We start from the raw sequence: 24,406 nt of genomic DNA on the forward strand, positions 1-24,406 counted from the left end.
GCCTGGAGCCTTTCAGAGGTTACCCAGTACAATGGATTCCTGTCTCCTGTGACTTATCTGGACAGCAGCTTCCTATTTCATCCTTCATCATCTTCCAAATATTTGTGATGATAATTTCTTCCTTGATGACCCATACTCTTGGTTTACTTTGCAGTTAACAATTTCACGCCTTCACTAGATTATCTGCATTGGGGTCTGGAGGGAGCAGAGACAAACAGCCATAACCAAATGAGTTATCTTGCACTAAAAGCTCATTATAAGAATGTCGATACATTCATAGATGAATCTGTTGGTGATGTTTACTTGCATGATTCACAGTTAAAACTTCACTTACTGGTAGTACTGCGCTGGATGGATCCTGTGTGTGATTCTTACGCATGGGAATTGCATTCAAACCACCAGGGCCTACCTACTCAATTTTTGTTTCCTCTGGATTAAAAACTCTTGTGAATGTTTCCCCTGCATGCAAATATAGGAACTGCCATTTGATTCCAAGTAGGAACCCTCTGGTAGTTGAAATGCCATAGTAAGATACACAGCTATCAATGGGCAACAATGAACTGATCATTAGAAATTTACATTGCTAATTGCCAGATCCTTGATTATCCAGACTTTGTGCCAAGAAAATGAAATTCTGTCTTTTTCTAAATTTTTTTCTAGAGGAATTATACGGTATTGCTATTATCAAACCGGATGCTGTGATTAGTAAAAAAGTTCTAGAAATTAAAAGAAAAGTAAGTAATATTTTCCAACTATGATTAAATTAATTGCAAAATAACAACCTCTTAATCGTCAGTTTGAAGACAAGCTTACCATTTAGAGTGAAATAGAACAAAATGCACTACTGGTGCTAGGTACCTCTAGAGGCTTTGAGTACTTTATGTCTTTACAAGGCTCGATCTATTCATGCATCCTTCTGTAAATGATCCTACTCTACCAGCATCCTATGTAAATTTTAAAAAATTATAGTTCTTATACTAGATTGTATATTAGTCTGTCTTCATGCTGCTGATAAAGACATGTCTGAGACTGGGCAATTTACAAAAGAGAGAGGTTTATTGGACTTACAGTTCCACATGGCTGGGGAGGCATCACAATCATGGTGGAAGGCAAGGAGGAGCAAGTCACATCTTACGTGGATGGCAGCAGGCAAAGAGAACTTGTGCAAGAAATCTTCCATTTTTAAAGCCGTCAGATCTCATGAGACTCATTCGCTATCATGAGAACAGTGCAGGAAAGACTAGCCCCCATAATTCAATCACCTCCCACTGGATTCCTCCCACAACACATGGGAATTGTGGGAGTTTAAAATTCAAGGTGAGATTTCGATAGGGACAGAGCCAAACCATATCATTCTGCTCCTGGCCCCTACCAGATGTCATGTTCTCACATTTCAAAAACCAATCATGGTTTCTCAATAGTCCCCCAAAGTCTTAACTCATTTCAGCATTAACTCAAAAGTTCACAGTTCAGCATCTCATCTGAGACAAGGCAAGTCCCTTCTGCCTATGAGCCAGTTAGATCAAAAGCAAGTTAGTTACTTCCTAGATACAATAGGGGTGCAGGTATTGGGTAAATACAGCCATTCCAAGTGGGAGAAACTGGCCAAAATGAAGGGGCTACAGACCCCAAGCAAGTCTGAAATCCAGCAGAGCAGTCAAATCTTAAATTTTGTATATTTTTGAGCCACTTCAAACCAAGTGTCCTATAGATTTTGCCGAGGTTCTTATAGAGAATTTATTGAAAGCTGGTGGTTTGTTAAGCCCAAAAAACAAACTTAACTTGTTTTACATGTGATCCCACGACACCTGGATTTGACCTTACTCTCTAATTGAAGATTACCAAAGCTGGATTTATTATAGAAGCAGAGCATAAGACAGTGCTCACTGAAGAACAAGTTGTCAACTTCTATAGTCGAATAGCAGACCAGGTATGAAAGTTAAAAAGAAAAAATCCTCTAAGTGTTTAAATACAGTGGCCTCCATAAGCTTTAAATCTTTATTACAGAAAAGCAAATTGGTAAGTCTGAACAACTAAAATAAGCTCCTGGTGTCCCTGTTGGTGTCCATATCATGGAGATGCCAATGATAGTGGCTCTGAAAAAATCTTCGGTAGAAATAGTGGCTACCAAGCAAAACTGGATGGTCTGATTGTGTTTTGTTGGCATGAATACCTCTTTATGTCAGGCCCTCCAAGAGCCCCTGCATCAGTCCTCTGGAAGTGAATATCCAGTCGTTTTCTATTGATTTTTATTCTGGGTTGAAGGCTCTGTCATCAGCTTCACAAGAATGCTTTAATCTTTTCTTTACCTAAGGGCCTTTCTCTCAGGCTGCCCCCACCCCAACTACCCCACTCCTGCCACCTCCCTACCCCACCAACTCTTTTTTGTCTGGGGATATAGTATAATAAAGGCAGTGCTGTGTATTAAAAGTGTACTGGCTTGGGAGTCAGGAGACCTCACTTCTAGAAATGAACTGTCCAGTATGGTAGCTACCAGATACATGTGATCAGTTGAATTTAAATTCATTAAGATTAAATTATATTAAAAATGTGAAGTCTCAGTTGCACTAGCCACATTTTAAGTGTTCAAATCCTCATGTGGCTACTGTGTTGGAAAGGGCAGAAGAGCATGTACATCATCACATACCATTCTACTGGACATCACTTTGTGAAACTGACTGCACCACTCATGCCATCTCTGTTGGCCCCAGCTTCCACCTGTGTAGAAAGAAAGGGTTATGCCAACTGTATTCACATTAACTGTAAACTTCTGAGAAAATCCAATTCCTGGGCCCCACTTCAGACTTACTAAATCAGAAACTGTAGGATTGGGCTCCAGAAATATGTGTTTTAACAAGCCCTGTAGATGACTCGGAAACATCCTAAATTTGGGAATATTGTTAGGTTATCTTTAAGATAAATTCCTACTAGCTTTGAACTTCTGCCACTTAAAAATTTAGGAGACTAGTGACTGGGAAGGGATAGGGAGAGATTTGTTAAAGGTGTGAACCAAAAGTATCTGAGACAGGTTGCAATCAATTTAGAAAGTTTATTTTGCCAAGGTTAAGGACACGCCCATGACACAGCCTCAGGAGGCCCTGATGACATGTTTCCAAGGTGGTCGGGGCACAGCTTGATTTTATACATTTTAGGGAGACATGAGACATCAATCAATATGTGTAATATGTACATTGGTTCTTCCTGGAGAGGTGGGACAACTTGAAGCAGGGTTGCTTCCAGGTCTTAGGTAGATAAGAGACAATCAATAGCATTCTTCTGAGTCTCTGATGAGGCTTTCACTGAATACACGATTTACATGTGAGATGACATAGAGGAATAGTCACTTATGCCTTAGTCTTGCTTAGTGAATCTGCGTTTTTACATAAACAACTGAGCAGAGGAAGCCATCAGATGTGCATTTGTGTCTGGTGAGCAGCGGGATGACTTTTGGCTCTGTCTGTCCTCTGTACCCTACCTGTGAAGATAAGCTATCAATTATCGATTTACATTGCCAGGGTGAAATCCAACAGAACTGTTTTAGGGTAAAGATCTTGAGGCCCACAAGGAATTTCCTTGTGGACAGATTATGAGGGAGGTATGTAGCTTTTTTTTTTTTAATATTTGTAGCAATCTTATTTAGGAATAAAAATGAGATGCACGTTTGCCTGATGGAGTTCCCAGCTTGACTTTTCCCTTTGGCTTAGTGATTTTGGGGTCCAAGAGATTTATTTTTCTAAGGATACAAAATTACCCTGCTCTGGTTATTACACATTTTCTTTATTGAAACATCACTATGTCCCCCATGAATATATGCAATTATTTTTCAATAAAAAGCAAAAATAAAAACCCCCAAACAATAAAAATGTATTGTTAACAGGAGATTTATAAGAGTAACATTCCTTTGCCCAGGGACCATGGAGAGGGAAGATTTCATTTGACTTGGGTAGTGACCACCATTTTAGTCCATCCATTTCAGGAGCCTGAAGGAAACAGTTTATCATTTTATTTTGTAGCCTGACTTTGAAGAGTTTGTCTCTTTTATGACAAGTGGCTTAAGCTATATTCTAGTTGTATCTCAAGGAAGTAAACACAATCCTCCCTCTGAAGAAACTGAACCACAGCCTGACACCGAACCTAACGAACCATCTGAGGATCAACCTGAGGTCGAAGCCCAGGTTACACCTGGAATGATGAAGAACAAACAAGACAGGTATAGCTCAAGACCAGGAATTGTGTTACTTGCAATGTGTTATTGGGTAATGAAGCATAGTGTAGGCACCTCAGTACCTAAGGGCAAATGTTTTTATGTTAAAGGCATAAGTATTTCTTCCAGTCAACCTAACATACTGTATATTCAGGAGAGCTGTGTGCCAGGTGAAGTGTCAGATACCTGGCATTGGAAAAAGTATTTGGCTTGTGGGTTGCAGGGTAGTAAGAATTTACAGATGACAGTGTAGGTTTGAAAGAAAAGTTTTGTTAGATAGAAAGAGCACTGCAGAAGAGTGCAGCGGGGCTCCTCAGTGAGAGAGGACTGAGCTCGCCATGGTGGATTTTTGTTTAGGGATATTTATGGACCTTAAAGCTGGAGCTTAAGGGTAATTTGCACCTTATTAGCCACACAGGTCATGATAAATAATTGCACTTGTAGACATGTTGGTGCCTTGATGTCAGCAAGGGTTGCACAATGAGTTTGAACATGCATGCATTCCGGAGATGTATAGAAATTCTAGTTACTTATAATTTTTTTTAAGCCTGGTACCAGATGCCAGCTTTAAATAATAGGGAAGTCTAGTTACTTCTAAATTCCTCAGATAAGGAGTTTTGCCTCTGGATAGTCAGCTTGGTGGCCCTCAGGTGATCTTTGCTCCCCTCACTGTGACTGCCCTGAAAGTTTATGTCAAGACCACTAGAAAGGGAGGCCTTTTCCCGGTTTGTCTTCCTAGAGCTGGGCATACCAGTCTGGCCACAAGGGCTGGGGCTTGAAGGGTGTATTGGAACCATGTATAATCCCTGCCAACTCAGTCTCCTCTCCCATCTCCCCACCTTCCCCTTCCACCTTCCCGGTGCCCTAAAAACATGAAACATGCACTTTTACTTTAGATGGTTTGTGGTTACAAATTACTGAGAACAAAACGGTTGTATATTTTTTGTTGATGGATTTTAAAATATTAGAAAATGGATATAAATAATTTGTAGAATGTTGGTTTTATGCGCTGCTGTTTGTGCCTGTGATTCCTCTGAAGACTCAGAGAATGGAGAGTGTAACAAAGCAGTTGTCAGGCTGCACCGGAAAGAAAGTCAGGTGAGCAAGAACATACTTAGAGTATCTGAGCCTTGAGGCTTCCTGGGATGTGTCTCCCCGTGCTTGGCAGCCCATCTCCATTGCATTTTCTGGCTGAGACTATCCAGAATGTCCCTTGTTTGTCCTTCTTGACTTATTAATGAATTGTAGTGGCTTTTCTTGGGTGCCTACCTCTGTTGGCTCCTAGTGATGCCATATTTTTAGGAAGTGGGAGATCCTAATATCATTAGTTCCAAGTTGTACGCAGGATAAAGGAACTCATAAGGTAAATCCTGCTGGCAAGGAGCTTTTTAAACAGTAGCAGTTACTTTCAGGGTTTTAAGGGAAAATAATAATGAGTGGGCTGAGGGAAGGTTTGTTGGGTAGGGTGTGTTAAGTTTAAAAAGATACCAGATTTTATCCTAGAAATTTTGAGCCATTCAAAAAACAAAAAGCGTTCTACGAAGCACTCATTAATGTGACGAGTGAAGTCATCATTCCATGGGGCTATTGTTTAGGTAGTAAACCTCCATTACAACCAACTTTGAGAAGCTCCAATTGTCCAATACTCGCATGACACCATGGACAATTTAGGCATGTTAATTGGCATGTCAGAAGGAAGTGCCAGCAGCTCTCCCTCCAGAACAAGGGCAAGCACTATAGGGGCCAAGATCAGAGTGAAATGAAATGTGTACACCTTGCTCTGGCACAGTCTACAGTATTTCCTTTCTAAACTTAGAGTCCCCATGTGCCTTTGGCCCATGTTTATCCCAAGCTGGCCACAGCAGACAGCATGGGACAGTGTGGAGCATGCTTGTTTGGTGTGCTCGGGCTCAGAAACTGATACCCAAAATATGGCGCTTTGACATGCTGAACTGAAAAAGCCTCACAATCTCTCTGACTTGCCCCAGCACTCCCGGCCAGCAGTCTCTCTCAAAGCACAGGATGAAGTTGAATTTCTTTTACCTGCCTAAGATCCTCAGATCCGACAAGAACAATTATTTTTCTTCCCCTCCCTATAAGACCAAGAATGTAACCACATCTGAACGGAGATAGTGTACAAGTTAATTTCTGTGCGTTGGTCCATTCATTCTCCCTCGTCATCCTTTACTGTCCTTCAACAGAATTCTTCTCCCTGCTCCCATTACCTGTTTTGCCAGATGGTCTATAACAGGGGTGTCCAATCTTTTGGCTTCCCTGGGGCACACTGGAAGAAGAAGAATTGTCTTGGGCCACACATAAAATACACTAACACTAATGATAGCTGATGAACTTAAAAAAAAAAAAAAGAACTCGCAAAAAATATATATCATAATGTTTTTAAAAGTTTACCAATTTGAGCTGGGTGCGGTGGCTCATGCTTGTAATCCCAGCACTTTGGAGGGCCGAGACAGGCAGATCATGAGGTCAGGAGATCGAGACCAGCCTGACCAACATGGTGAAACCCAGTCTCGACTAAAAACACAAAAATTAGCTGGGTGTGGTGGTGCATGCCTGTAGTTCCAGCTACTTGGGAGACTGAGACAGGAGAATCGCTTGAATCTGGGAGGCAGAGATTGCAGTGAGTCAAGATCGAGCCACTGCACTCCAGCCTGGGTGACAGAGTGAGACTCCATCTCAAAAAAAAAAAAAAAAAAAAAGTTTACCAATTTGTGTTGGGCCACATTCAAAGCCTTCCTGGGCCTCATGCAGCCAGTGGGCTGCAGGTTGGACAAGCTTGGTCTATAGGCTTCTGAACCTCATTGCAGGGTGGGTACTCACTCTGTGGTTCTCTCTGTGTACATGTTAATCAAATTTGTCTGCTTTTTCTCCAACTAATCTACTTTTTGTCTGTTGATGCCTGTTGGTTTTTCAGTAAAACTTGAGAGGACAGAGGGGAAGCTTTCCCCTGGCTTCTATAATGCTTGTTCTTATTTTCACAGCTCTTGCTCTGGAGGGAGGGCCTGAAAGGCACTGTCACTTCCATGTGACATCTTTCAAGTAGGTCCAGAATCTAAAGGAATAAGGACAAAAAACTCTCATGCGTAATTTATTCAGTTGTTCACTTTCACTCTTTATTGCCCCCTCTCCCCTATCTCCCAGCCTGCTCACTCTCCTCTCTGGGTAGTGGGGATGGAGAGGGTGAGACAGGAGAGAAGTTAAAAGCAGAGCAATTGAACTGGGAGTGATTGATGACCCCTCTGTGTACAGAGCAGCGGAGTCCCAGAGCTTTATTGGCTGGTTATTCCTGTGGAGACAAACACTCACAGCTTATGAATTCACATGTTGTGGGGAAACTCTCTCCATGCCATCGATGGTCTGCCTGCTCCAGTGGCTGCAGAAGGGTGGGGGAAGAGCCAGGGAAACAGGGCAGAGGTACCCATGTTTGTCGTTCACATTCCAGCTTCCTTCATGATGGCTTTTTATTACATTATTTACATGTCTGTCTCTTTAATCAACCTGTTTTAAGAAATCAAAGGATAGTGTAATTTATCTTTGCTTTCCAGTCTTTCTACAGATCAGGAAGGTGTGGTTCCATTAGCTACATTGCTCAGAGTCACACAGGTAGTAACTGGCAGAGTCTTCTCATTCATTCACTTATTCTGTTATGTGTTGATTCATTCATCTAGTATTTATTAAAGACCTACTATATGCCAAATCCTAGAGATACAAAGATGGGGAAGAATTAGATGATGACCTCTGAGGTCACTTTCAGTTTTAAGTCTTTATGACAGAGTGAAGGTGACATTTCCAACCATCTCTACTATATTGTATTCCTCTGTCCATAGAAAATATCTATTCTCTTCTCAGTAGCCTCTCTATTTGTCCGTATACATGTCATAGCTATAGGGAGCTTAATTTTTTCCTTTATGATATTCTCATTTAAATTAAACATAATAGATACAATTCCTAAAATAATCCTTAAAAGTATTTCCGGGATCAGGGAAGTCTGAATTCTATACCCTGACTCTACTCCCATCTGCAAAGCTTTCTTTCCTCTCCATAGTCAAAGGGAAGCTTAACTGATAAGCAGCTGGCTGTCAGTGAGGTCTGGAGCTCTGTTCAGGTCCCTAGGGCAGGAGAAGATGAGGGTGGTGTGGTGTTTTCTCCACCGAGAGTTTGGGGAGCTCCTGAACTCCCCAGAAAACAAGGACCTGCAGACAACCACAGACCCTGAGAATAACAGACTTGTGGACTTCACTGAGACTTCCTGACTCCTAAAGGGCCAGGATAGAACTGAGTAGAATTATTGAATTCCTTGCCCTAGCTAGGTCTCTGGGGGCTTTTCCTGATTGCCCCTGCAGAAGAATAATGACCCACTGTCTTCTAAAGCACAAGCTTGTAGAGGTCATCTTGCCTTCCAACTACAGGGTTTCCAACACATATCAAAAATCAGACCTAAGCCCCAGTGAGCCATCAAGGAAAAATGAGTACCTGCCTAAGGGAGACTGGCAGCCAGAGAAAGGAAGACCTGTACAAAAATCACAACACAAGTCTAGTGAAAAAGAACTGCTTAGAGACAGAAAAACCCTTAAATAAAATAACAATAAAAACAAGGACTTGAGATTCAATTGCTAGGTATACATTTAAAAAGCCTTTCAAACTTGAATTATACAAATTGTGATTTGAATTATAAGTTCAGTGGAGAATTGGTATGATCATCGTTTGAGACTCAAATTAATGACCTGGAAAGTCAGATGCAAGAAATAGCTGAAAGTACACACAAAAAATTAGACAGGATGAGAGCAGAAGTCTGCAATCTGGATAATATACTGAGGGGATCAATTGCTAATGAGAAACTCTGCACAGAGAAAGAACAGATGGACAAACTATAATTCAACAAATAATGGGGGAATTTTTTCCCAGAATAAATGCATTTGTCTGCCAATTGCAAGGGCTTGCAATAGTCCACCCTCAACTGATGCCACCCCACCCCCACCCCACACACAAATACAGGAACATCCTGGGAAGAAACACTGCACACTGTTTCCAGACAGACAGAGTAAGCACTTGTATACTTCACATGTTTGAAACCCAGAGCAGATCATCTTCTTAACAGCCTCTTCCTCTGTATGATGAAATTATTTTAAGTACTAGTTACTGAATGAGGCAAACAATTATGCTAGAATAAAAATACAGACAATGCAAATAGTCTTTTATGGGCCAGATGCCGTGGCTCATGCCTGTAATCCCAGCATTTGAGGTCAGGAGCTCGAGACCAGCATGGCCAACACGGTGAAACCCCGTCTCTACTAAACATGCAAAAATTGGCCAGGCATGGTGGCCCATGCCTATAGTCCCAGCTACTTGGGAGGCTGAGGCAGGAGAATTGCTTGAACCCGGGAGGCGGAGATTGCAGTGAGCCAAAATTGCGCCACTGCACTCCAGCCTGGGCGACTGAGTGAGACTCTGTCTCAAAAAAAAAGAAAAGAAAAGAAAAGAAAATAGTCTTTATGGACCTTTGAATGTATAAACATATGAGTATAAAATAAAAATAAATGTTACAATGTCCCAAAGGAAAAAAGTGATAGATGAATTGTTTAATTAATATTTTTAACAATAAAACTCATGTATATCTGTATATATTAATCTGTCACAGAAATGAAGTACAGTTTTTGCTTTTTGAAAGCTTTAATTTTTGAAGATTTGTCCATGATGTTCTCAAAATTGATCTCCACTCTATGTTTAATAGAAAAAGATAGGTGAAATTCCCATTTTACAGTACATTGCAGAAATTGCAATAATGCCAATAGCTTTGTTGTTTTTGGATTGATTCTATGTGGAGCACCATGTACAGCACACTACTTATGAAAGGATAAGTAATGAATATGTGTGAACTCCAAGAGTACATAGGCGCATTATCACTAATGTTGATTAGGAGTGCTGGTACATGGTGCTGATAAAAAGCAACCAGACTTTTAATTGGTTTTATTACTGATTTAAAATTGCACTTGCACTTTAGGTGGATCCCTTCCACCAACTGCATACTTGGCAGCAATTGAGAATCAGTTACTTACAAGGGAAAAATACTTGACTGCCATAGGGCTCATTTTAAGACTACTGGAAGAAAAAGACTGCAACCCCTGCATTCTTACAAAGCTAAGATGTTTACCTGGTAGAGCAAATGAAGATCTTCAAGGACATACTTAGCAATATGTCACCTATATACTCCTTCTGTGGAAAATATGTGAGGATATACTCAACCAAATCAAAAATATGGGAGGAAAAAAAAGAAAAACAGTTCTTAACAGTGAACCTTGGAATCTCTGAACACACACACAGACACATACAGTCCATAATTCTGGGTTTTATAATATGACAGCTGATGAAGGACTCTAGAAATAGAAGAAAATTCTTCTAGATTCTAAATTATCTCAACAAAACCTAGAAGTTTCTGGGTGTATGTGGCAAAATGGTTCAAAGATCAAGAAGGCAGTATTTTGACAGTTGTATTTTGAGGTTCTTATTTGCAGAAAGGGCATAAATGGAGTATTAAAGTTGGGAGATAGTGTGTCAGAATGCAAGAAATATTTGGGACATATGCATCTGACAACAGGGGCAGGAAAAAGACAGTAAACATTAATGCAGTGGATAAGTATAGTGAAACTTCCACATTAACAAGGAGAAAACATGGAATGAAGAGCAGTTTGCTCAGACCAGCAAAATAAGGGGAAAAAAGAAGAAACCTCCATTTAAAATAAATAGTCTAGATAAAGTAAGATAAAAAAATAAAGTCAAGAATATGGCTATTAGGCTAACTATGAAAAGGTTAATTTTCCCATCACATATAGACATTACTAGGTAAAGGTTAAAAAAACCTAATTTAAAAACCATCATATTAATGATGTGCACAAGAATCATCATTGGGTTTAAAAATATTGTGTGAAAAATATATACACAGTTTCATATAATGTCCTTAGAGATTACTTATTAATTACAAGGGGAAAATTGTAGCTTTTCAGTAGATAAAATGGGGGGATATCAACTACATTAATATCACCAATAATGGGAAAAACTGACATCATACACCTCCTATGTGATGGAGCAAGTAATGGACCAAGAAGGACGCAGGCTCATGAAGATAGTTTTCCTGCCAAAGGTTCATAACCAGAATGTAATAGGAAACTACTGGGCCATCCAATAGTTTGAAACCATCTAAAATGAAGGGAAGTCTACAAACAACTGTCCTGGACTCTTCAACATATCAATATCACGAAAGACAAAAGAGGTTGAGTCGCTGTTGGAGATAAAAGCAAATTAAGGAGATGGGACAACTACATGCAATATATAATCCTGGATTAATATAAAAATTACTACAGATAAGATGGTATTAGCAAATTGGTGAAAATTGAATATGGACTGTTTATGAGGTAATAATTTTGTATTAATGTAATATTTCCTGAAGTATTTAGAGGTGAATGGTTAAAATATCTGCAGCTTACTCTCAAATGGATCTGCCAAGACACACACACACACACCCCCACACAGCCCCCCATAGCCCCCACACACATTGGGGGATGAAAGCAGGAGACAGAGAGAACAAATATGGGACAGTGTTAACAGTTGGTGAACCTAGATGAAGGGTGTAAATGGGAGTTCTTTGTTCAAGTCTTGCAACTTTTCTATTAATTTAATTTTTTTCAAAATAAAAAATTTAAACAACTTTTCTCATCTATATTCTGCTTAGAAAAAAAAAGATGAAAATAAAGGGATGGCCAAAAAATAGCCAGGAAAAATAAAGTATTAACACTGATCATTAAAATTGCTAAATTTGATAAAGACACGATGTAGAAGGCAACATTTATGACAATACGGCACCCAAAAAAAGAAAAAATTGTGTCCCCACCAACATAACGGCTAAGTACCTAAGGAGGGAATTATTGGAAAAATAAGGAGAACTGGAAAAAATACCTGCTAGCAGACAAGCATAAGTAAGGATGAGAGGAATTAAAAATACATATTCCATAAATAATATATAATAAATTGACTGGGCGCGGTGGCTCACGCCTATAATCGGAGCACTTTGGGAGGCCGAGATGGGCTGATCACAAGGTCAGGAGATCGAGACCATCCTGGGCAACATGGTGAAACTCCATCTCTATGAAAATACAAAAAAAAATTAGAATATTAGCTGGGCTGGTGGTGCGCGCCTGTAGTCCCAGCTACTCGGGAGGCTGAGGCAGGGGAATAGCTTGAACTTGGGAGGCAGAGGTAGCAGTGAGCCAAGATTGCACCACTGCACTCCAGTCTGGTGACAGAGCGAGACTCCATCTCAAAAAAAAAAACTATATATAGATAGATAGATAGATAGATAGATAATAAATTATCTATAATATATGAAACATAAACATATATACAACCTTACACATTACAAATAATTTTTTCTTTTACACAAAGAATACCTCAACAAATTTTTAATCAAAATTTTACCACATATATTTTTCTGATTATAATCCAATAAAATTGGAGATAAACAATAAAAAGGTAATTGGGAATGTTCATTTGAAAATATGAAATGCACTTTTAGATAACCCTTAGTTCAAAGACAAGATTAAAAAGAAAATTAAAAACTATCTGGAAAGTTCTACATAGGGAAAAGAAAAATTTTTCCTTAAAAACACAAAATTTTATTTTGATCTTTGTTTATTCTCTCGTAAAGTCAAACATAGATAATATCATGTAAGTAATTTTTGTAGTGGCCTCAATAAAAAGTTGAATTAAGTATCATATTCTTGGATATAATAGGGAGATGCAATTTATCTTTACATGACATTTAATTTTTGTTTTATTAAACTTCTAGTAATTTCTGAACATATTATCAGATTTAATTTGTTGGCATGGTTATAAACTTCAGTTTATAATAATCTTAAATTATATTTTGGATTTTGACAGTTTACAAGAATATCTGGAAAGACAACATTTAGCTCAGCTTTGTGACGTTGAAGAGGATGCAACTAATGTTGCTAAGTTCATGGATGCTTTCTTCCCCGATTTTAAAAAAATGAAAAACATGAAATTAGAAAAGACATTGGCATTACTTCGACCAAATCTCTTTCATGAAAGGAAAGGTAAGGAATCAAGCATAAATTGTTTAAGTATTTTATATAGATGAGATTTGAATAAACCCTAGTATAATTGCATTTAAATACATTGTTTTAAAATTTAACATTGAAGAAAACGCACCTTAAGAAATTAATGTATTAACTTACTAATATCTTAATAGTGAATAAAACATATTTGTAGCTGAAGAGTTTACAAGGTATTTTCTAATCTGTGAATTTGTTAGAGTAGATTTTAACATTGCAGGAATTATTACATAATAAAGATTTAAAGTTTCTAGGTCTGAAATGCCCCAATTCAAAGCTTGGATCTACCATAACTGATAGTGTGACTTGAACAAGATATTTTACCAAGTTTATTTCTTCACGTGTAAAATTCAGAACATTAAAATGAGGAAACACAAATAAAGTACCTGGCACATAAAGAGTTAGTTCTTTTTAATCTCATCCCATATTCTTATAGCAGAGTGAATATGGCAGAACAAGAACACAAGTCATAAATTAACACTATTCATTCTTTTTTTATACCTAATATATGGAAACATAATTACCATTAATATTTATATATTGGCCTTTTATTCTCTGACTTGTCCAACTACCTAGGAGCTTTCTAGGAGCTTTGACATAGTTTCCTTGGCATTTCTATGTAGACCAGGATTTCTCAACCTCAGACCGCTTACATTTTGGGCCAGATCATTCTTTGTCCAGGGTGGAGGATTGACTGTGTTATGTGCGTTGTAAAATGTGTAGCAGCATCCTTGGCCTCTACTCACTAAAAGTCAGTATCATACCCCCCTTCCCCCCTGCCCCACCTCTCAAATTGTAACAACGTCAAAAATGTCTCTGGAGGTTGCCAAATGCCCTTTGTAGGGCAAAATCTCTCCGGCTGAGAATCATTGATATACACAGTAATAGGGTTTACAAAGTGAGATACTTGTTCCTCTTCATTTCCATCTGTATGCCTTTTATTTCTTTTTCTTTCCTCATTGAGCTAGCTAGCACGTCCTGTATGACGCTGAATTGGAGTGATGAGAGGAGACATCTTTGCCTTGTACCTGATCTTATAGCAGAAGCATTTGGTCTTTTACCACTAAGTATGTTAGCTGTGTATGTCCTTTATCAGATTAAGAAAATTACCACCTCTTCCTAGTTTGGAGAGAATTTTTATCAGGAAAAGATGTTGTGTTTTTCTCAATTTTTTTGTATCTATTGATGTGATTGTGTTTTTTCCTTCATTTTGATAATATGGTGGGTTATTTTGATTATTGATGTTGAAACAGCCTTGAGTTCTCCAGAAAAATCCCACTTGGCTGTCATGTATTATCCTTTTTACACACTGCAGGATTTGATTTGCTAATATTTTGTTGAGAATTTTTGTGTCTATATTCAGGAGGGATATGTGTTGATTTCTTTTCTTGTAATGTTTTTATCTGGTTTTGGTGTCAGAGTAATGCAGGTTCATAAAGTGGGATGAGAAGCAGTCACTCCCATTTTATGGACGAGATAGTGTAGAATTTGAGTTATATCTTAAATGTTTACTGGAATTTATGAGTAAAATGATTTAGACATGGGGTTCTCTTTTTTGGAAGATTTTGTTTTATTTTTGTCTTTTTGCCATTTTCAATGTCTTTTAATATTTAAAAAAGACAATATTTTCAAATACATGTTATTTTTAAATAAATAGACTTTACAGAACAGTTTTAGATTTACAGAAAAATCAAGCCAAAATATTAAACCATTGTAGACTTCGAGAAAAATTAAGAAAAATACTACAGAGTTCCCATATACCTGCTCCCTCCCACCTTCTCCTATCAACATCTTGTATTACTGTGATACACTTTTACAGTTAATGAACCAATATTGTTAAAATATCATTAACTAAAGTCCATAGTTTACATTAAGTTTCATTCTTTATTTTGTTCATCCTATGGATTGTGACAAATGCATAATGTCAAGTATTCCCATTACAGTATCATACAGAATAGAATTGCCACCCTAACAATCCCCTGTGTTTTACCTACTAATCTCTTTCTCTCTCCTAACCCCTGGCAACCACTGATCCTTTTGTTATTTGATATGTTACGGAATGTCTTAGAGTTGATATCATACAATATATAGCCTTTTCATTATATATATATATATATATATATATATATATATATTTGTTTTTATTTATTTTTATTTTTTGAGATGGAGTCTTGCTCTGTCACCCAGGCTGGAGTGCAGTGGGGCAACCTCAGATCCCTGCAACCTCTGCCTCCCAGGTTCAAGAGATTCTCCTGCCTCAGTCTCCCAAGTAGCTGGGATTACAGGTGTGCCACCATGCCCGGCTAATTTTTGTATTTTTAGTAGAGAGGGGGTTTACCCATGTTGGCCAGGGTAGTCTAGAACTCCTGACCTCAAGTGATCCACCTGCCTCGCCTCCCAAAGTGCTGGATTTACAGGTGTGAGCCACCACACCCTGCCAGTAGATAGCCTTTTCAGATTGACTTCTTTCATTTAGCAATGTGCATTTTGTGTTCTTCCATGTCTTCTGGTGACTTGATTGTTCATTTCTTTTTATCACTGAATAATATTCCATTGTATGTATGCAACTAAGTTTATTTGTGTAGTTACCTATAGAAGAGCATCTTGGTTGCTTCCAATTTTCAGCCATTATGAAGAAAATTGCTGTAGGTGTTCATATGCAGGTTTTTGTGTGGATGTAAGTTTTCAATTTAATTGGGTAAATATCTAGGAGCATGAGTATAGGATCATGCTGTAAAAGTATGTGTAGTTTGTAAGAAACTGCCAAAATGTCTTCCAAAACACCTGTACCACTTTCCATTTTTGTTAGAAATGAATCAGAGTTCCTGTTGGTCTACAACCTTGCCAGGATTTGGTATTGTCAGTTTTTGGGAGTTTAGTTACATTAATAGGTAAATAATATTACCTTAGTGTTGTCCTTGTTTACAATTCCCTAATGACATATTATGCAGAACTTCTTTTCATATGCTTACTAATCATCTCTATATCTTCTCTGATGATGTGTTGTCTCTTTATACTTTTTGCCCATTTCTTAATTGAGTTGTTCATTTTCCTCATTGTTGAGTAGAAAGGTTTTTTTTTTGTTTATTTTGAATACAAGTCTTTTATCATGTATGTGGTTTTCAAGTATTTTCTCCAAGTTTTTGGTTCTTGGTTTCTTAAAAGTGTCTTTCACAGAAAAGTCTTTATTTTTAATTTAGTCCAGCTTATTAGTTATTTCTTTTTGGATTGTGGTTTTAGTGTTGTATCTAAAAACTCATTGCTAACCACAAGGTCACCTAGATTTTCTTCTGTGTTATTCTCTAGAAAGTTTATAGTTTTGTGTTTTACATATAGGTCTATCATCCATTTTGAGTTATTTTTATGAATAGTATAAGGTCTGTGTCTAGACTTATTGTTTTGAGAGGGTATTTCTAATTATTTCAGCACCATTTGTTGACAAGACTGTCCTTCCTCCATTGTATTGCCTTTGCAACTTTATCACAAACCAATTGACTATGTTTGTGTGGGTCTTTTTCTGGGCTCTCTGCTCTGTTCCATTAATCAATGTGGCTAGGTCTGGTAGTATCACTTCTCTAACTTTGTTCTTCTCCTTCAATACTGTGTTACATCTTTGGCCTTTTCATATAAACTTGAGATCAGTTTGTCAATTTCCATATCCACAAAATAACTTGCTGGGCTTTTGGTTGGGATTGTGTTTAATCTACAGATCAAGTTGGGAAAAACTGACATCTTCATATTAAGTCTTGTTATCTATGAATATGGAATATCTCTCCATTTATTTAGATCTTTGTTTTTTTTTCACCAGAGTTTTGTAGTTTTCTTCATTTAGATTCTTTACATATTTTGATAGATTTTTACCCATGTATTTTCTTTTTTAGTGCTAGTATAAATTGTTTTGCTTTAAATTTCAAATTCCAATTGCTCATTTCTGGTATATAGAAAAAAGTTGACTTTTGTATATTAATTATAACCTGAACCTTTGCTGTAATAGTCTCTTATCAGTGCCCGAAGTTTTGTGTTGTTGTTGTTGACAATGATGATGATGATTCTTTGGGATTTTCTACATAGACAGTCATGCCCTCTGTGAAGAACAACAATAGTTTCATTTCCTCATTCTGAATCAGTATACCTTTTATTTCCTTTTCTTGTGTTATTTCTTTAGCTAAGATTTCCAGTATGCATTTGAAGAGGAGTAGTGAGAGGGAGTAGCTTTGCTTTTTTTTCTGATCTTAGAGGCAAAGCATCTAGTTTCTCTCCATTAAGGACAGTGTTAACTGTAGGATTTTTGAAGATGTTCTCTAGTAAGTTGAGAAAGTTTCCCTTTATTCCTCCTCTGGTAATAATTTTTATCATGAATTGGTATTAAATTTGTCATATGAGTTTTCTGCATCTACTAACATAATCATATGACTTTTCTTCTTTATCCTATTAGTGGAGATTATGTTAATTGACTTTCAAATGTTGAACCACCCTGGCATACTTGGAATAAATCCAGCTTGGTCATGGTTTGTAACTTTTTTATACATTGTTAAATTCGAATGGTTAATATTTTGTTAAGAATTTCTGCTCCTATGTTCATGAGAGCTATTGGTCTTTAGTTTTTTTTCCTTGTAATATCTTTTTGAATATTATGGTAAGCCTGGCACCATGGAATGAGTTAGAAAGTGTTCCCTCTGCTTCTATTTTCTGAAAAAACTAAATTGTTTCCAGAGAATTGGTGTCATTTATTCCTTAAATGTTTTGTAGAATTCACTAGCAAAATAATCTAGTCCTGGTGCTGTATTTTTCAGAATGTTATTAAGGATTAATTCAATTTATCTAATAGATATAGGGCTAGTCATATTACCTAGCTCTCATTGTGTGAGTTTTGGTATTTAATATTCAGTGTATTTCAAGGAATGGGTCAATTTATCTGAATTATCAAATTTGTGAGCACAAAGTTGTATTGCAGAGAAAAAGTCTGCTGTCAGCTTGGTTTTTGTTCCTTTGTAGATAATTCAGTTTTTGTTGTTGGTGGTTGTGGCTTGATTTATTTAGATACTTGCAAAATATTTTCCCTTTATTTTTGCTCAATTGTTTTTCAAGATTGTATAGATATCTAAGAATGAACTGATCTTTACACATTTATTTAACTATTAAGCACCATACTTAGAAATTTGCCTGTGATTGATGAGAAGTAAGATATCAAGGTGTGGGCCAGGTGCTGTGGTTCACGCCTGTAGTACCAGCACCTTGGGAGGCCAGGCAGCCGCATTGCTTGGGCCCAGGAGATCAAGACCAGCTTGCACAACATGGTGAAACCTCATCTCTACTAAAAATAGAAAACGTAGCCGGGCGTGGTAGCCCATGCCTGTGGTCCCAGCTGCTGGGGAGGCTGAGGCAGGAGAATCACTTGAACCTGGAAGGTGGAGGTTGCAGTGAGCTGAGATGGTGCTACTGCACCCCAGCCTGGGCGACAGAGTGAGACCCTGTCAAAAAGAAGAAAAAAAGAAAAGAAATAAAGGAAGGAAGGAAGGAGGGAGGGAGAGAGGGAGGAAGAGGAAAGAAAGAAAGAAAGAAAGAAAGAAAGAAAGAAAGAAAGAGAAAGGAAGAAAGGAAGAAAGGAAGAAAGGAAGAAAGAAAGAAAGAAAGAAAGAAAGAAAGAAAGAGAAAGAAGAAAGAAGAAAGGAAGAAAGGAAGAAAGAAAGAAAGAAAGAAAGCAAGAAAGCAAGAGAAAGAAAGAAAGAGAAAAAGGTCAACAAGGTGTTCGGGGCTTTGAAGTATGATTTTTTATGCATCAGGTTATTCCATGAAACTTCTATGCAATTGCTAGACACCTTTATCTAGAACCAGGAATTCTGTGTGTCTTCATACCTGTCACCAAATATGGCATCAGATAGTGTCACCGGAATGCTTGAAAGGATGTTTGAAAATTCTCATGGACATAGTGCAAGCAAAATAAAATATTTATTATTATATTCATCATGGAATTTAGAGTGAAACAAAGAAACTCAATGCCGTCTTGCAAATAAGGCATACTCACCAATATTTTTTCAATTTATCCGTTGGATGGTGAGGACCCTCTCTACACCTGGTTTATAATTCCTTTGTGATCACCTAACTGAGAGAATGCAAATTAGGGAAGGCAATCTCCAGGATTCTCAAGGATTGACAATCGACCTACTCTCCCATTAAATCTACTTTCTTTAGCTTTATGCAGATTTACCTTCCCTGAATATTTTTCCTGAGCTTTTATCGTGAGTCATTTCAAGAAGCTATTAACATATGGCAATTGCTTGGGGATTGGTTGTCACTTTTTAAACTGTGGTCATCAGGTACCCTCATTTGAGAAATCTTTTTACAAAATTAGTAATTAAAAAAAAACTTCAGTGTCTTCTAAGAATTAATATGATTCCACTTTTTCAACTTTCAAGAGGTATATATCCTGTGTTTTCCTTTTTTTTCTGTGAGGTAGTTCTGAAGCAAATTATTTCTTAAACTGTATTAACATGCATGATACTTTGTTTTATTCTTTCCTTACAATTGTTTGCTTAGTTCTACTTTATTCACTTTATTTCCTGTTTTTTGGCCTCGATAAGGAGCTTAAGGCTGTTCAAGATCTTAGGCAATATTTGTGCTTTTGACTTATCCTTCTTTGCCACAAGATGACCTGCACAGCTCCAAAGATCATGTCCCTCAAACATTCAAAAGCAGGAAGCAGAAGGTGGTGTAGGACAGAGGTTCTCCCTGAGTGCCTCTCTCAGAAGAGTCCCCAGTGTATTTCCTATAAATATCATTGACCATAGCTGGATCACACTGCCACACTTTCTGTAAGGAAGGATGGAGGTGTGAGTATTGGATTTTCTAGGCTTCTGTAGTGGGAAGTAGGCAAGAGAGAAGAAGGTTGAGAAATACCTTCAGGTATTCAATCACCTTGTTTATCCCCAAATGGGACAAATCAAATCATGGTTATTGAACATAAAAATTATTTGTAATGACTTCCATAATTGTGTTGGTTGATTATTTAGGTTACTATCTACACACACACACACACACACACACACACACAATCACTCACATTCACATGCATACACCCAAGAAAAAGATTTAATGAGATACCTATGTGTGTGTGTGTTGTATGTGTATGTGTGTGCATGCATGATTCCTATACGATGAAAAATTGGAAATAGCATCATAATGAGATGTTAAGAGATACTATTCACCTTAAATTAAAACCTAAGAAGGTATTTCTGCAAACTTTCAAAATTTTGTATGAGAATAAAGTGCATTGTATGCCCTCATGATAGTATATTATGTATTGTGTACATAACCAGTAATCTACCAGTTTAAAACTTATTATGTAACTGTTTTTATTTAGATGATGTTTTGCGTATTATTAAAGATGAAGACTTCAAAATACTGGAGCAAAGACAAGTAGTATTATCGGAAAAAGAAGCACAAGCACTGTGCAAGGAATATGAAAATGAAGACTATTTTAATAAACTTATAGAAAACATGACCAGGTAGAATTCAGGTTGAGAAAATTCAGTCTGATTTATTTTTGAATCACGTAAACTTTCTCTTAAGTCTGGTTTCTATTTAAGCTGCCAAACTCCTCAAGTCTGTAAACATGTTCTGAGTTTACTTCTCTACCAGTCCTGCTCCCATCCCAATCCTCTGCTCACCTGCCTGTCTTCTCTAGTCTTCCTGGAATGTTACTGGAATAGTAGGAAGGTCTCAGAGGAAGTTACTGGAGTCCCATTGAGTTGAACACCAGAAGTCCAGGGTGTACAATACTATGAAGTTTAAGCAGAGAACTGACTGACTCTCAAGAGCTTTTGTAATCTTATAGTTAACTAGTTCTAGGAAAGAATGAGTTGCTAGAAATGTGCTGGGTTTCTTTCTAGAAGAATGACTGAAATAGCAATTGAGGCTGAAATCCTGCAAGGGCATATAAACCAGCAGGACCATGGGAACAATGAAAGAAACATCTACAAGAATCATGGCACTCCCCTTCCCTTCCTTTCCCTGCTTCTATTCTTTTATAGATATGCTCTTGAAAACATATCAATGGAAAAAAATCACAGACCTCTGTTAAAAGATTATTTTACATGTTACATGTTTTTGATCTATTTAACAATATGCATTTGTATTGCCTACACATAATTAGCTACTGAGCTACACTTCTTATTACCTCTTCTTTGTTTTCTTTTCTAATAGTGGTCCATCTCTAGCCCTTGTTTTATTGAGAGACAATGGCTTGCAATACTGGAAACAATTACTGGGACCAAGAACGGTTGAAGAAGCCATTGAATATTTTCCAGAGAGGTAGGATTCATACCATGGGTCACTATCTGTTTTCATGGGCTCCATTTTAAACACCTTTTTAGATGTAGAGTATTGGAACCACAGCTCTAGTCCAAGGGAGCTTCTCAGGAAAGCTACCTTTCCTGGGGAAGGAGTGGACTGCTTATGACTGGAGGTCCAACCCAGTGACAGCGTGAGGATGGCCAAGGATTTGCAAGAAACCACTGTGAGATGCTAGGCTTGGGGCTGGGAGCTAAGAGGTGTATATTTCAGTCAACAGGTCATCTCTTGGGAGAAATATCCACCCTACCCGCTATTTAGGAGAAATTCCTTTGAGAAGGTTATGGTGGCAGCTGTAGCTTCTTTAACTGATCATGAGTTTTAAGACAATGATGACTAATTGAATATGTACTCTACAATTTAGTGGGAACATTTATTGACTTAGCTTACTGATTAATCTTAGAAATCAGCTAAACTTTGTAATCAACTTGACCCCTGGCATATTATCTGGCACATAGGGGGAACTCTTTCAATATTTTCTGAGCTTACCTGCTAGGCTTAGTATCATCTGCAGGATAGAAATAGTATCTCATGCATCTCCATACTTGGCATGAAGCTGATGGAAACAAATTGAATTTCAATTCCCTTGAATTATTCGTGCTGATTTTAGGGTAGGATTCAATTCAAAGGAAGAAAGGACACCCCTCATACCCCCTTCAGGTGTGCAAGAATATAGATGCTCTTTAAGGCACTGCAAACCTGACATACATGTTGACACAATAAATAACAATAGTTATGAAGCCTCACTTACATGAAAGCTGAAGTGCTTTCTTTTGGGTGGGATACACTTAAATCTGACTTGTGTTGCATTAACATGTATTGCCCCTTAGTTAGCCCTACTCAATTACGTCTTTGCTTATGTGCCAATGACTGTGAAGGATAATAAGCATAGAACCTCTGCAAGTGGTGTGAGCAGAGTGCCATGGAATCATTTAATAAAATGTGGCATAGAGTGCAATGCATGCTACCAGAGAGAGGGATTGCTATCAACACGAGGCCTGTGCCAGTAGGCGCACTGGTCTAGACACTGTGGCACCAAGTGTGGAGGCTCTCAGTTACTGCCCCATCTCCACCCCACTATCATACTGAAAATTGCCCCATGTTCACAATTAATCTTTATTTCTAATTGATCCCCACTTTTCCACTTTCCTTGGCTCCACCCACCACTTACGGTTGCTTTAGGAATAACTCTTTAAATGGAACTTCACCCCTTTCCTGTGCCTGAATATCAGATTCTATGCTGGCATTGTTTTACCCAAAATATGATAATTTGCATAGAAAAGAAGCACAGCAACCCCTCATTGTTACCTGTTACTCCCTCTATCCCACTATTCCTCCCCTGACATTTTCCAATAATCATGTTTAACAGCATAACAGGGGTTGGGAGAATGCTCTGCATTGAGTAGAGTAAGTGCTCAGGATGGCTCAGGCTGTTTCATTCAATCATTGTGCAAATCCTTCACCCCTGGCAATCACAGAGTCCAAGGGACTAGGGCTGAAAGTATCTCCAAATTAGAGGTGTGGGAACAGCCAAGGGCAGAATGGAAAGGTCAAGGTGATAAGGCAAAAAAACAAAAACAAACAAACAAAACCCTGAATGAGTCATTGAGACCAGAGAGAAAAGAAGAGGATCTGGAAGCTGGGGACAGAAAACCAAGTTTCCAGTGATGTGGATTCTCCACATCAGTGTTAGCAGGAAGGAACATTATTCACCACAGCTGGAATTTGTTCAGTTGATTGCCCTGGACTGTTTAAAGGGAAAAAAGTGAAATGGGCAGTGAGCATTATTTGCTACTGAAATATGCATAGATAGATAGAAAAACAGATAAAAAGGACAACTGAAAAAATACCAAAGAGCAACAAGTGATTCAAGAGATGCATGCTTATTTATAGGAAAGAAAGCATAACAATAAACTGTCTAATCTAATGTGGATGGTCTGGTATTATCAGCATCACTCCTGCCTCTTCCCACAAAGCTGTCCTGTCTACTTCTCTTTTATTGCTGTTGTTGCTCACCTGGAGGTTTCCCTTACAGTATCTTCTGGATTTAATGTTTATAATTTTGTATCTTTGGTCTAGAGTCAAATGCCATGTAATGCTTGATAATGTGAAGCATTATCACATGGTGAAAGCCACAGAAGAAAATTTATTTAGAGTTCAATACACTCACCATATATTTCAAAGGCATAATCTGATTGCATCTGCAAAATCACCTTCTGAAACAGGTTTTATTGTCGTATTTATATCTGAGACAACTAAAGCACAGAGAAGTTAAGCAGCTCCCTAATATCACACAGCTAGCAAGTAGTGCAACAAGGATTCTACCCTCTGAGCTTTTTCACTGCACGGGGCATCTATATCAGTCCGTTCTCGTGCTGCTATGAAGAAATATCCGAGACTGGGTAATTTATAAAGAAAAGAGGTTTAATTGACTCACAGTTCCGCATGGCTGGGGAAGCCTCAGGAAACTTATAATCATGGCAGAAGGTACCTCTTCACAGGGCGGCAGGAGAGAGAATGAGTGCCAGCAGGGCTTGTAATACCAGGTGCTTGTAAAACCATCAGATCTTCTGAGAACTCACTCACTAGCACAAGAACAGCATGGGGGAAACTGCCCCCATGATTCAGTTAGCTCCCACTAGGTCTTGCCCATGACTTGTGGGGATTTGGGGGATTAAAATTCAACATGAGAATTGGGTGGGAACAAAGG

General features: G+C 38.0%; 1 protein-coding gene across 7 annotated transcripts in view; it reads left to right on the plus strand.

Moving 5' to 3' along the window:
- Positions 1 to 24,406, plus strand: part of NME8 (NME/NM23 family member 8) — a 406,785-nt gene that overhangs the window by 370,769 nt on the left and 11,610 nt on the right. For 6 of the 7 annotated variants that reach the window (XR_008626206.2, XM_055115852.3, XM_055115855.2 and 3 more), the window contains 6 exons: positions 661 to 734; positions 1,838 to 1,930; positions 4,014 to 4,210; positions 13,154 to 13,329; positions 20,708 to 20,852; positions 21,550 to 21,657. Coding sequence is in view for 6 of the 7 variants with exons in the window: in XM_055115852.3 (XP_054971827.1) it covers positions 661 to 734; positions 1,838 to 1,930; positions 4,014 to 4,210; positions 13,154 to 13,329; positions 20,708 to 20,852; positions 21,550 to 21,657 (793 nt within the window). In the remaining variant the exon portion in view is untranslated. The remainder of the gene's footprint in view (positions 1 to 660; positions 735 to 1,837; positions 1,931 to 4,013; positions 4,211 to 13,153; positions 13,330 to 20,707; positions 20,853 to 21,549; positions 21,658 to 24,406) is intronic. The other variant, XM_055115853.2, reaches the window with a different exon arrangement.

The sequence above is a fragment of the Pan paniscus genome, chromosome 6 (genome assembly GCF_029289425.2).
Source record: "Pan paniscus chromosome 6, NHGRI_mPanPan1-v2.0_pri, whole genome shotgun sequence".
Classification (NCBI taxonomy): domain Eukaryota; kingdom Metazoa; phylum Chordata; class Mammalia; order Primates; family Hominidae; genus Pan; species Pan paniscus.